The sequence below is a fragment of the Gorilla gorilla genome, chromosome 10, assembly GCF_029281585.2.
Source record: "Gorilla gorilla gorilla isolate KB3781 chromosome 10, NHGRI_mGorGor1-v2.1_pri, whole genome shotgun sequence".
In the NCBI taxonomy this organism is placed as follows: domain Eukaryota; kingdom Metazoa; phylum Chordata; class Mammalia; order Primates; family Hominidae; genus Gorilla; species Gorilla gorilla.
Window position 1 is genome coordinate 57,327,101 of NC_073234.2, and position 13,136 is coordinate 57,340,236.

Genomic DNA, 13,136 nt, shown 5'->3' on the forward strand with positions numbered 1-13,136 from the left:
AAAAAAGAAGTTACTCATAAAATAGCTAGATGCAAAACTATGCCCAGGATCAGCACCTTCTCCTCAGCAGAACCCTCAACATTTATAAAATGATGAGTTTAGTTACATCTTGGTGACTTAAGGAATAAAGGAGGTTGTCTTTGGAAGGCTGAGGCGGGCGGATCACGAGGTCAGGAGATCGAGACCATCCTGGCTAATACGGTGAAACCCCGTCTCTATTAAAAATACAAAAAATTAGCCGGGTGTGGTGGCAGGCGCCTGTGGTCCCAGCTACTTAGGAGGCTAAGGCAGGAGAATGGCATGAACCCGGGAGGCAGAGCTTGCAGTGAGCCGAGATCATGCCACTGCACTCCAGCCTGGGCGACAGAGTGAGACTCAGTCTCAAAAAAAAAAAGAATAAAGGAGGTTACAATAAGCAGCATTTTAGTGGTATAAGGTACAGAGGTGCAGAAAGAGAGTCAAATTTGAGACAAGGTTTTTCCTCGTGGTGCTACAAATATGGATTGTCCGAGCCTTGATCCTTTTTAGTTCAACGAACTAACTTACCTCTTTCTCTCTCCATCTGACTGCCTTTCAGCTTGGCTCCCCAGAGATGTCTAAAGCCATAAGAGTTAGTGCATACTTCAGGGAATCCACTGTAATGAGAAGAACAGGAGCCAGACAACTCTGGGCTAAAAATTCTTGAGGTTCCGGTCTAGATAAACCTAGGGATTCTTTTCTCTATAGTAAGAGATCATGAGACCCCAGTTTAGATTAAATTTATACCATTCCTAAAATTGGCATACATGCACACAAAATGCAGACCAGTGTAAGAAAACTCCTTCTTCCCCTTGGAAACCCTACAGCCACTCACCATTCATTCTAGTCCTGAACTCCTCCAGTTTGGAAAGGAATCCTAAAATACATTAACACAGATCTAGTCATCATAGGATATTCTTGAAACCGTTTTGGAAATAATTCTAGGCCAGCATTCCTAGAGAGACCTATAAACAAAGACACATTGGACTCCCCACAAATTCAGTGTAATGCAAATGAGATTCAGTGTAAAGAATCCTGAATTCCTCTCTACTACCAAGAATCTTCTGACATAAAACCAGTTACTTGTGATGTCTGTGTGCTCACTGTCCTTTCTGCACTCTCTGGCTCCATGATTCCCTGTGCTACATGGGATGAAGCAATACCTCAGAAAACATGGTGTCTTCTAGGACAACCCCAATAGCACAGCTGTATCCACTTGCTCTAAGAACTGATTTTCCTCCAAGTTTACACTCCTATTTCAATGTGCTCACTTGATCAAATGATGTGTGTCATCAAAGTTAATAATACATCTTTTATAAATGGTGATTTAATTTTTATTTTTTATTTTTCTTTTTAGAGGCAGAGTCTTGTTGTTTCACCTAGGCTGGAGTGCAGTAACACAATCATAACTCACTGTAACCTTGAACTCCCAGGCTCAAGCAATCCTCCTGCCTCAGCTTTCCAAGTAGCTAGGACTACAAGGCGTGCCATCATCCCCAGCTAAGTTTTTTTATTTTTTGTAAGAGACAAAGTCTCACTCTGTTGCCCAGACTGGTCTCAAACTTCTGGCCTTAATTGATCCTGCTGCCTCAGCCTCCCAAAGCACTGGGATTATAGGCATAAGTCACCATGCTCAGCCTTGATTTATTTTTTCTGCAGAACTAAACCATTTGTCCCTTGCTTTGAATTTTTCTAAAATGTGGCACCTTTAATATATCCTCTCAGTAAATGATGCTTTTCCTATGAAGATGAGGCATAATGGTGAAGAGTTCAACAGTTACCTAAAAATCTGCAAGATTATATTTAGTCTGAGAATAAAAAAGACAACTTTCAATTTTAGTTAGGCTACACATAAATTCTAGGCTAACTATTCTCTTATTTCCTAAGCATATATCCTGCTTCTTTCATTGTCAAATTCAGCTTGAATAATAAAATACAGAGAAAGGCTAATAGGATATGGCGAATGAGTAACAGGGTCAACCATCAATCGGACCTGTGTTCTCCTTTAAACAACAAAGTGGCAAAATGTCTCTAGTCCTCAGTTTCTTGATCTGCAAAATGGAGGTAATAACTCCTATTCCATGGAGTCACTGAGAGATTTAATTGAGATAATTCATGCCTGGTGTAAATGCTCAACAACTATTAACTCTCATTTTATTTCCAGCTATTAAGTGCTTTACAGAGTACAAGGAATTATTTATTGCATTTAATTTATTGCTTTCAAATCTGCTCCCTTCCTCAGAATAAGCATTTCCAGTTAGCACAGACCTCATTCGCTCTAGATAAAAAAAAAAACAAAAAAAAACAGAATTATATCAAAAGTCTGCTTCTGAGCAGAAGATATATTTTATATATTATATCATGTATTATTTCCAGCAATTGCTTTTAAAATGTAGTTTCACAGAGGTTCCTTCTCCTTCTGCTCTCAGTGCTTTGAGTTCAAAAACAACTCACAGAGAAACCTTTGGCTGTGTTAGCTAACTCCAATCATTACCCATTCTAGTATTACAGGCACTGCTCCAAGGCTGAGACATATTCTGACTAGCCATAGGTTACAGCCTTCAAAACAGACCTGGTATTAAAACTATCATTCTAAGTCCAAGAAATAATTACAAAGTATTTTAATAACTTTCTAAAGCCTGAACATTTTATCTAAAATCACATTCTTGAATTTATCACTTGTTAGTATAAACTAAAATATAAAACATGTGAAATGTATTTTTCCCTTTGCTATTCATCTCCTTTAGTGGTGAGGGAAAAACAATGAAATTCTAAATGAGCTTCCCTCTCAGTACTGAACAATGGTAGCCAAAATCTATACGTAACATCAAAACAGTTCCGTGTTTCCCATGGAACTGGACAATAATCCTGCCTAGCCTACATTTAGAAGAAAAGGATATTACCTAGCTTTCTGATCTATTGGGGAAAATAGATCAAAATCTTTCTCAGTAACTATTTCAACACACAACAAATACCTAAAGTGGTTTATTATTGTCACAAATCTAATTTTAATACTAAGCCAATCTCCTTACATTCCGGCCTTAAAACTTACTGAGAGCAGGCCAGACGCAGTGGCTCACGCCTGTAATCCCAGCACTTTGGGAGGCCAAAGCGGGTGGATCACCTGAGGTCAGGAATTCGAGACCAGCCGAACCAACATGGTGAAATCCCACCTCTACTAAAAAATAACAAAAATTAGCCGGGTACGGTGGCAGGCGCCTATAATCTCAGCTACTCGGGAGGCTGAGGAAGGAGAATTGCTGGAACCCGGGAGGCAGAGGTTGCAGTGAGTGAGCCGAGATCGCATCACTGCACTCCAGCCCTGGCCGACAACAGTGAGATTCCTTCTCAAAAAAAACTTACTGAGAACAAACCAAGAGGAAATTATACTGAAAGACCAATCCTTGTGTTTCATTATATAATGAAAGAAGTGAAAAAAGTTAGAAAAATTATACAACTACTTGTTAGAACATATTCATGTCTTAGTGATTTGATAAGTATATATCACAAGCTAGGAGTTAATACAGGGTGGCCCACTTTTTAAATTTATTTATTTATTTGTTTTGAGACGGAGTCTTGCTTTGTTGCCAGGCTAGAGTGCAGTGGCACGATCTCGGCTCACTGCAACCTCTGCTTCCTGGGTTCAAGCAATTCTCCTGCCTCAGCCTCCCAAGTAGCTGGGACCACAGGCCTGCACCACCATGCCTACCTAATTTTTATATTTTTAGTAAAGATGGCGTTTCACCATGTTGGCCAGGATGGTCTCGATCTCCTGACCTTGTGATCCACCACCTCAGCCTCCCAAAGTGCTGGGATTACAAGCATGAGCCACCATGCCGAGCTGTGGCCCACTTTTAAAACAACCTATTTATAACAAAGGTCTCTCTCTCTCAGGACTGTCAAGAGAGTTAAAGAAAATGCCTCCTGTACCACTTTTATCTAGCCAGGCATTGCAGACCAATGAAATTGCAAACCTGGAAACCTTCATCTTAGCCCCACTCTATGAATAATTTGAATATATGCAAATCAATAAGATTTCCTGATTCTCATACCCCCTTGTCAGTATAATGAAATTAGTACCTGCCCTCCCACCACCCTATATAAAAGTCCTAAAGGATAAAGAACAAAATCTAAATATTGTAATGTACTATATGCTTCCTGGAAAAAAAAATGTTAATGTCTTAGGTAAGAAAAATACACAAAATACTCCTTCTTCTTAGGGTAGAATATTTGTAAAGCAGACTTAGACTACTACAAGCTAAAAAACTCTTAAATTCTTACTAGTTTCAAACATAACACTCACCACAGTAGAAAGGGGAAAGATAACCTACCCCATGTTCCCATCCATTAGAAGAATCGTGTTGTATATGTGAGAAAATATGAAGAGAAAGAGAATTGTGCTGAAAAACATTGTCATCCACGACCCATGATCTTCTCGAAACATTTTTAATCGGAGCAACTGACCTGAAATACAAATATTATTAAAAATTAATGTACATTGTAACTCAAAATTCATGGATCTTTGCTTTATTTTAATGAATCTTTTAATGTCTCACTATATTCTGAAGTCTTTGCCATAAGACTGCCTTATGAGTGAAGCCACAATATAATGTTCTTTTTGCTTTTTTGTAAATAAATGATCATAAATAAAGTCGAAGACGATCCTCATATCACATTTCATCCTAGAGTAAATAGTACTAATCCAAGAATCTAGCGTTCAGAGATAGTTCATCATGCTAGCATGAAAACAAGATGAATTACAGCCCTACTTACCTGCTATTTTTTATTTTACAAATATGTTTTTGGTTCATAGCAAACGGTAAAGAAGTTGCATGAATCCCATATCGTTTCCCTTTGCTTCTATAGATCCATTCCCAATACTGGCCAGATGATAAAACCAGGCCAACCTTACTTACAAGGTCTAATTGTTTAAGGTAAATGAAAACTTGAAAGAAAAAATTAAGTCTCTGTTATAAAACACGCAGCTTAGCCTCACTCTTAACACACATGCCCCTGTACAAGTACAAACACAAGTGCATATGAGAGGTGACAATGTATGTGTTAATGAAGCTTGGTGTGGCTCCTGGCAAAACATAGTTTTCACCCTGATGATAAAATTCTATTTATGAAGACAAATGCTAAAGTTAGAGAGAATGTTAAGATGCAAACACTTTAAGGAAGAAACATATATTAAGATGAACACTAAAGTAAAAATTACTAATATCAGAATTCGATCAGAGAAATGTTTTGATTTATGGTAAAGAGAAATGATGGCACCAGTACCCTGAAAGATGAGGAAGGTAAAAAACCTTGGGAGTAAGAAAGAAGTGAGCAAAGGTCACCCTGGCTTCTCCCAAGATAAACCGTGTCTATTATACTTACCTCCCTTCCTAAGAATAATAATGGAGATGATGTGCATATAGGAACTACAATTAAAATAGAGTAGAGTAGACCTGAATCTTACAATAATTTTTTTTTTTTTTTTTTTTTTTTTTTGAGACGGAGTCTTGCTCTGTTGCTGGGCTGGAGTGCAGTGGCATGATCTCAGCTCACCACAACTTCCGCCTCTTGGGTTCAAGTGATTCCCCTGCCTCAGCCTCCCAGGTAACTGGGATTACAGGCACGCGCCACCATGCCTGGCTAATTTTTTGTATTTTTAGTAGAGGCGGGGTATCACTGTGTTGGCCAAGATGGTCTCGATCTCCTGACCTCGTGATCTGCCCTCCTCGGCCTCCCAAAGTGCTGGGATTACAGGCCTGAGCCACCATGCCCATCCTAAAATTTCTTACATTAGAAAATATTCCCTTTTTTAATGATATGTCAGTTATGAAATATATGTATGTATTTCTATCTGGAAATTATCTCTCTAGCGACAAACAGTATCTCTCATATATCTCACTGAGCATAGGAAGAAATAATCTTTTAAGATTTAACTATTGAACTTTTCCTTATATCTCACCTTTATGAAAACAGTACTTTAGATTTCATTTGGAAACTAGGCTAACAGAAACATTATCCTAGCTAAAACTTGAGATGAAGAGTAAATAAAAAAGAGCGGGGAGGAGATTTGGTTACATCATGCCATGGATTCTTGGCCTATACAAGAGAAGCAAAGGTTAAAACTGAAAGTCAGGGAGAATGTGACTGTATAACTAAAAGAAGAATGTGGAAAACCTTCTACTAAAACAAATGATACTAGCCCCCACAAATTATAAGATCATAGAACCTGCTGATTAATTTAATCAATAATTATGAAAAACCAGGGATTTTCAAGCCTCCACACAACATACTGACAAGAATATTAAAAAAATATATTAACCACAGAATGCTTGAGAGTAAAACCACATGCTACAAATATTTTACACTATAAAGAATATTTATTCATTCATTGAACAAATATTTAATGTGTGCCTATTACATGCCAGACACAGTTCTAGGTGCTGGAGATTCAACTGTAAGCAATGCAGGACAGTGCTTGAAGTCAATTATCATTTGAGTATTTAATGGAATTGTGACCTTACTTTGGACTCATGGGCTCTCTTTGTTCAGGGGTCCCTTTGCTGCAAGTCCTTTCAGCTTTAGACCAAGACCTATTTATTTAATTCAGCAGTTGATAATGAAGCACTTCAAAGACCGGCAATTAGAGTTCCTTTAAGATTTAAATGTAAATTTCTTTCTTAACATAAGCATATGTCAAACACATTCACTAACAAATGTATGTTAAGAATCAAATAATAATGCTGGTGATTTAACAGTGCTTTGCAAATAAAACATTGTGGACTAACTGTACACAGGTGGAAACAATACAAAGTTAGCAAAAAGAGAGATGTGGCAGTACCATTTATGCTGTCACTGCCAAGCTCATCGTCTGCCACTAATTTCAGCCATTAGTGTCATTAGAACAAAATGGTAGGTTAACATGACTTGAAATTCATTTGAAGAGAACAATAAAAGTGCTGCAAAATATTAAGTCCAGAACTAGTATGACCCAAGTGTTCAGTCAAATTGTACTATAAAAATTTCCCATAAGCTACTTAAAGGTTAACTCTGTAAGTAACCCTCAAATGTTAGAAACATATACACATAGACTGCCCTCAGCTTACTGTTCTCATGAAGGATTCCTCCCATGCAATGTAATCAGACCAAGAACCTTGGAACTGCCTGAGGATGTCAGATGGAAATACACTGTCTCTGCCCTTTAGGGTGACTATATATGTGGTTTCCCTGGGACAGTAGTGGTTTATAATTGTTGTCCTGGCATAATTATTAATAGTAACCCCTTCCTTTCTTAGGTATGCTGGTTTGGAAAATAAATTATGTGCTACTTTTCCTACAGGTCTATAGGTCCCAGAATTCAGAATTTTATGACCTTCTTTTAGAGGAGTTTCAGGAGACAACCAAGTGACAACAATCCTTACAGGCCAACAGAAGTGAAAACACCACTAAGAGGGATACATTTCTGACATGGTCAAAAACATGACTATTTTAATCACAGATACATGAATATTTGTAAATCGGAGTGTGTATTTATGTTTTAATAAGATCCATCTTCGAGTATATAGACTGTTACCTTCAATACAGTCAAAGAAATTAGAAAATACAGCTTAGAAAAATCAAAAGCATTAAAGTGGGACACAAACCTGTATATATGAAGGTGGAGAGGGTGGGAGGGCACAGGGATTGATGATTATGAATGTTGGCTAAAGTCAGGTGAAATGGCCTAGAACTTCAGAATTTTTTCTGGAAATACAGTAGGTTTAGGATCACTAAGATGTCATAAAATTCTAACAAGATTAATGATATAAAAGCATATTTAAAAGTATATATTATGGGCCAGGTGCAGTGGCTCATGCCTGTAATCCCAGCACTTTGGGAGGCCGAGGCAGGCGGATCACCTGAGGTCAGGAGTTTGAGACCAGCCTGGCTAACATGGTGAAACCCGGTTTCTACTAAAAATACAAAAATATTAGCCAGGCGTGGTGGTGCACGCCTGTAATCCTAGCTACTTGGGAGGCTGAGGCAGGAGAATCACTTGAACCCGGGAGTTGGAGGTTGCAGTGAGCCAAGATCGCACCATTGCACTCCAGCTTGCACAACAAGAGCAAAACTCCATCTCAAAAAAAAAAAGTGTATATAAAATGAGCAAACATATGTTGTGGAAAACAGAGGTAGACAACTGTGACAGGGAGAATTATGGAGAAACTACTTGGTTTCTTGGCCTTTTTGCTGCTGTGTTCTCTTCACCAAAAGAATGGAAAGAAGAATTTCTTTTCTACCTCACTGCTAGACTTTTTAAATTGAGAGTTCTAGGTCCCTTTTCTTTAGGAGTGATTTTCACATGGAGCCTGTGCAAAGAAATACACTAAAGAGTCTCAGAGGAGAAGGAGAAGTGCTTGTGTTTCCAGGTAGGAGATGTGGGGAGCCCTACCTCTGGAAGGTTGTTAAAGCAGGGATCACATAGACCGAGGGCTTCTGGGTTCATAAAGAATACAAGGATTTAGGTCTCCAAGGTGGCAGAGCCTCATTTGGATGACTACATGAATGTTGGTCAAGGCCAAGGTATCAAGGGTCATGTTGATACAGTTTGGCTCTGTGTCCCCACCCAAATCTCACCTTGAATTGTAATAATTCCCAAGTGTTGTAGGAGGGTCCTGGTGAGAGGTAACTGAATCACGGAGGCGAATCTTTCCTGTGCTGTTCTTGTGGTAGTGAATAAGTCTCATGAGAGCTGACGGTTTTATTAATGGCAGTTCCTCTACACAAGCTCTCTCTTGCCTGCTGCCATGCAAGATGTGATTTTGCTCCTCCTTTGCCTTCTGCTATGATTGTGAGGCCTTCCCAGCCATGTGGAATTATGAGTCGATTAAATCTCTTTCCTTTATAAATTACCCAGTCTTAGGTATGTCTTTATTAGCAGAATGAGAACAGACTAATACACATGGCTTTGGAAGTCTGAGTTACCAAACTAAGCTAGTCCCAGGGGAATGGTGCCAGTTAGGGCAGCCACCCACCTCTATTAGGTGCACAATGACCTGAGCAGATCCCAGGCACCTTAGTCTGAGTCATTGTGCCAAAGTGGTAGAAGACCATTACTGAAGTGGCAGTAGGAAAAGGGATGGAGAAGTAAAAACAAGCTAAAGGAGTCTTTTCAGTAACTGTAGCCCTGGAACTCCTATAAAACCTTAGTGATAGAAAAGGTGATGTGAAATATTATTAATATTGTACTCTCTGCTTACCTTGGTAAGCAAAAACTCAGAGTAAGATTTAATTTAGAGGAAAAAGTATGGCATTACACATAAGACCCTGACTAGGAAATATAAAAGGACAAATGAAGGGATTCATTCCTCAAGAGGACTCCAAACTGAAATTAACACTACTGTCCATTAAGTCTTCTGCTCTAAAACCTATATATGATTTGGCCAACCTATATATGATTTGGCCCACTCATATATACAAGAAACAAATAGAATCTGCAGCTACTTAAAGGAGTATATTTGGTTTGTTGGAGTCAAAAGATATAATAGTCAAAAAATCAGCATAGCAGGCATTCCACATACCAGTAATATTCCTGTTGCAAATAACAAAAGCGAAAACAAAAACTAAACTTAAATTAGATTAAATTATAAGGATTCTTTATTGGCTTCCTTCTCACATTTTCTTTTCTTTTTTTTTATTTTTTATTATTTTTTTTTATTTTGAGACGGAGTCTCACTCTGTCACCCTGACTGGAGTGCAATGGAGCAATCTCAGCTCACTGCAACCTCCACCTCCTGGGCTCAAGTGATTCTCCTGCCTCAGCCTCCCGAGTAGCTGGGATTACAGGCACACGCCACCGTGCCTGGCTAATTTTTGTATTTTTTAGTAGAAATGGGGTTTCACCACGTTGGCCAGGCTGGTCTGGAACTCCTGACCTCAGCTATCCATCCACCTCGGCCTTCCAAAGTGCTGGGATTACAGGCGTGAGCCATCATGCCCGGCCCTTCTCACATTTTCCATCTTTTTTTCTCATGTCTGTTCTCTAAACAAAATTTTTGTAGATCTAGTTTAACTAAAGGCATAGAATGACTTCAAGCAAAGCCTGATCCAGCACTCAGATAATATTATCAAGGCTTGATTAATCTCTATTTGCCAGCTCCATTTCCTCAGTGTGGCGTCTTATCCTAGCAGGCTCCCACTACTTTCTCCTCCAAGACACATGCACACACCCTTTGTTGTCCCAAGATGACCATAACAACCTGGGGGCTGCTTCTTCATTGTTGTCCATGGATGAAAAGATAACGCTTTTGCCCTAGCACTTCTAGAGAAAATTATGAGATTTATTCTATTCGGGCTCATTTGGGTCCTGAAGCAATTACCCTAGCCAGAGTTATGAAAAACAATTTAACTAAGCCTTAGGATTAGCTAATATATATATTATATATAATAAATATATAATATATAATAATATATAATATATAATAATATATAATATACAATTAATATATAATAATATATAATATATGATATAGCCTTGTTGCCCCCAGCCAGACCACTAGGTGGCCCATTACCTCAAACCATCACAACCAGATATGCTGTCCTGCATACCCCAGCCCTCACATGCTCTACCCAGCCCAGCCTGCACACCCTCCCCCGATGTCAGTTCCTGCACACTGCCTAATAAAAAATCCCTACGGGCTCTTTTCAGGGAGCCAGCCAGAGAATTCTTTTACCTCCACTGTCTCCCTTGAGCTTGAGCACAAGCCGCAAAATAAAGCCTTGTCTGGCTAATCTACTTGGCCTTATGTAAATTTCTATTACACGGGAGCCTAAAAGCCTGTGGTCTATAACACTGAGACCCAAAGATATGTATACTTTTTGTCTACTATATGTGTGCTACACCTGTCTATAAACTGTAGCACAGTAGAGACCAGATTGATCTTCTTTACCACTATGTCCTCATGGCACAGTACCTGGCACACAGTATGTCTTATTTGTCCAGTGGATTTAAAAAAAAAAAAAGGCTATACAAATAAATGAACAAATAATATTCCACTGTATGGAATCCTATCTTTCTACATCTAGGTCCTATTATACTTGCCCTCTGAGCCCTTCAGTTCTTTAAGCTGCTCTCCTCCCCAACTTTCTCCCCATCTATAAGCCACCTCCTAAATTCTGTTCCCTCCTATTTGGCGAGAAGCTCCTGCTTCCTTATCAGCCTTTTCATCAACACCACATACATTTCTGTATACCCTATATTTGTCTTACATATCCCAGCAAACACCCAACTCTGATGTACAGCTACAGTTCGTTTTCTCCAGTTTTGACTACCGTGGAAAAAAGTTGCACAACACAGTTGAGAAGCCACTACACAATCATGATCCAGAGTTTAGTTGCTATCACAGCACTGCACATTAATGCATCAATGCTTTTCCCTATCCTTGTCAATTCTCTTTCCTGTTCTCCTTAATATCTATTTCAAATTTCATCTCAAAGCTCCCACTAAGCCCTTTTCACTCTTAGAATATGACTTTGGTCTCAACCTCAAGAAGACATCCTTGTCATCAAACATTATTTTCCCTCAACTTCCTACCTGCTCACATTCATCTACTTACTACCTTCATGACTATCCTAACTTCCTTCCCTTATTCCTCAAAGGATGGAGCACTCCTCCCAAAGAAGACCCTACCTGTGCCTTTTTAAAACCACACCCCCTCCTCTCTTGGGGGACTTGGTCCAGCCATCCTTTCACTCCTTTGTATATCTGATCTCTCCCTCTCTCCTCATTCTTTTTTCTCCACCTCTGAGGCCTCTTAAGTTGATCCTAAAAAAATGTCCTTGAACTTCCACCCATTCTCCTTGTTTTCTCATCTAGACTTCAAGAAAGAGTAATCTTTATCACACCCACTCACCGAGATCTTACTTGCCATGCAAACATTCCACTGAAGTTGTTCTGGCAAATGCATTGACCTCCACCACTCCCAAATCCGGAATAAATATATTGGTCTTTAACTGGCAAGACATCCTGGCTGCATCTGACCTAACAGTTGTTCTCCATCTCTTTTGACACTACTTCCTTGGGTTCCCTAACACCAAATATGCCATTCTTTTTCTATTTTCCTGATTTTTCTCAGTCACCATTTTAGGCATCCCTTCTTCCAATTACCCCATAAATAATGATGTGCCATGATCTGTCCTCAGTCCTTGTCTTCATCATATCACTATATGATCTCATCCTCTCCCATGGTTTCAACATCCCATATCTCCAGTAGAAATTTTTCCTCCTGAGCTTCATGCTGGAAGTCAGCTGCCCACTATAGTCCTAGATATCCTACCAGCAAATCAAACTCAGTAGACAAAAACAAAGCCAAAATCCCTACCCTCTGCCCCAACATACAATATGCCGCTATTTGCAACTTGACCCATCCCATCCCTAAATCTACTCCTACACACCTTCCATTTCAATCAATTGTCCTATCATTTTATGTCCTTACATCCAAACTCTTCTCTCATAATTTAGGTTCTGTCTTTTGATAAGACCTATTGCGATGCCCTCTTAACTGGCCTGTCTTACTCCAACCTTTTCCATCTCAAATCCATCCACCACAGAGCCAATAGATCTGACTAAAATCCTATGTGGTCAAATCAAGTCACCCCTTCACTTAAAAAAACTTTCAATAATCACAATTCTCCCGTAATATAAAATCCAAGCTCCCTAACATGGTATACAAGGCATGAATTAATTTGACCCATACTTCCCTCTCCTCCCTCACCACTCCCATCCTTTCACTCTGTTTCCATCAACACTAAGCAGTTGCATTTTCTATGCTCATGCTGAACCCTCTGCCTTGGATAACCTTCCTTCCTTCTCCATAACTCAACTAACTGCTCTACTTCCTATAAAGCCCAGAATGCAGGTCAGAAATGATCTTCTCTGGGAAGTTGTCTTCTTTGTTAATATTTTATATCTGGGATTATAGAAAGAGCTTATGGAATGGACTCTCTCAGGAGGTAGTAAGTTCCTTTCAGTGCAGACAAGGAGAAATGGCCGTTGCCAAGCATAGTTTAAAAGGCTGGATTACACGACTTTTTTTTTTTTCCCCCCCCCATTTAAACAGTTTTAATTGAATTTTGGTTACAAA

General features: G+C 39.2%; 1 protein-coding gene across 2 annotated transcripts in view; it reads right to left on the bottom strand.

Moving 5' to 3' along the window:
• Window positions 1-13,136, bottom strand: part of TMEM117 (transmembrane protein 117) — a 550,223-nt gene that overhangs the window by 435,476 nt on the left and 101,611 nt on the right. For both annotated transcript variants that reach the window (XM_004052995.5, XM_055358814.2), the window contains exon 3: window positions 4,350-4,482. In XM_004052995.5, the coding sequence (XP_004053043.2) occupies window positions 4,350-4,482 (133 nt within the window). The remainder of the gene's footprint in view (window positions 1-4,349; window positions 4,483-13,136) is intronic.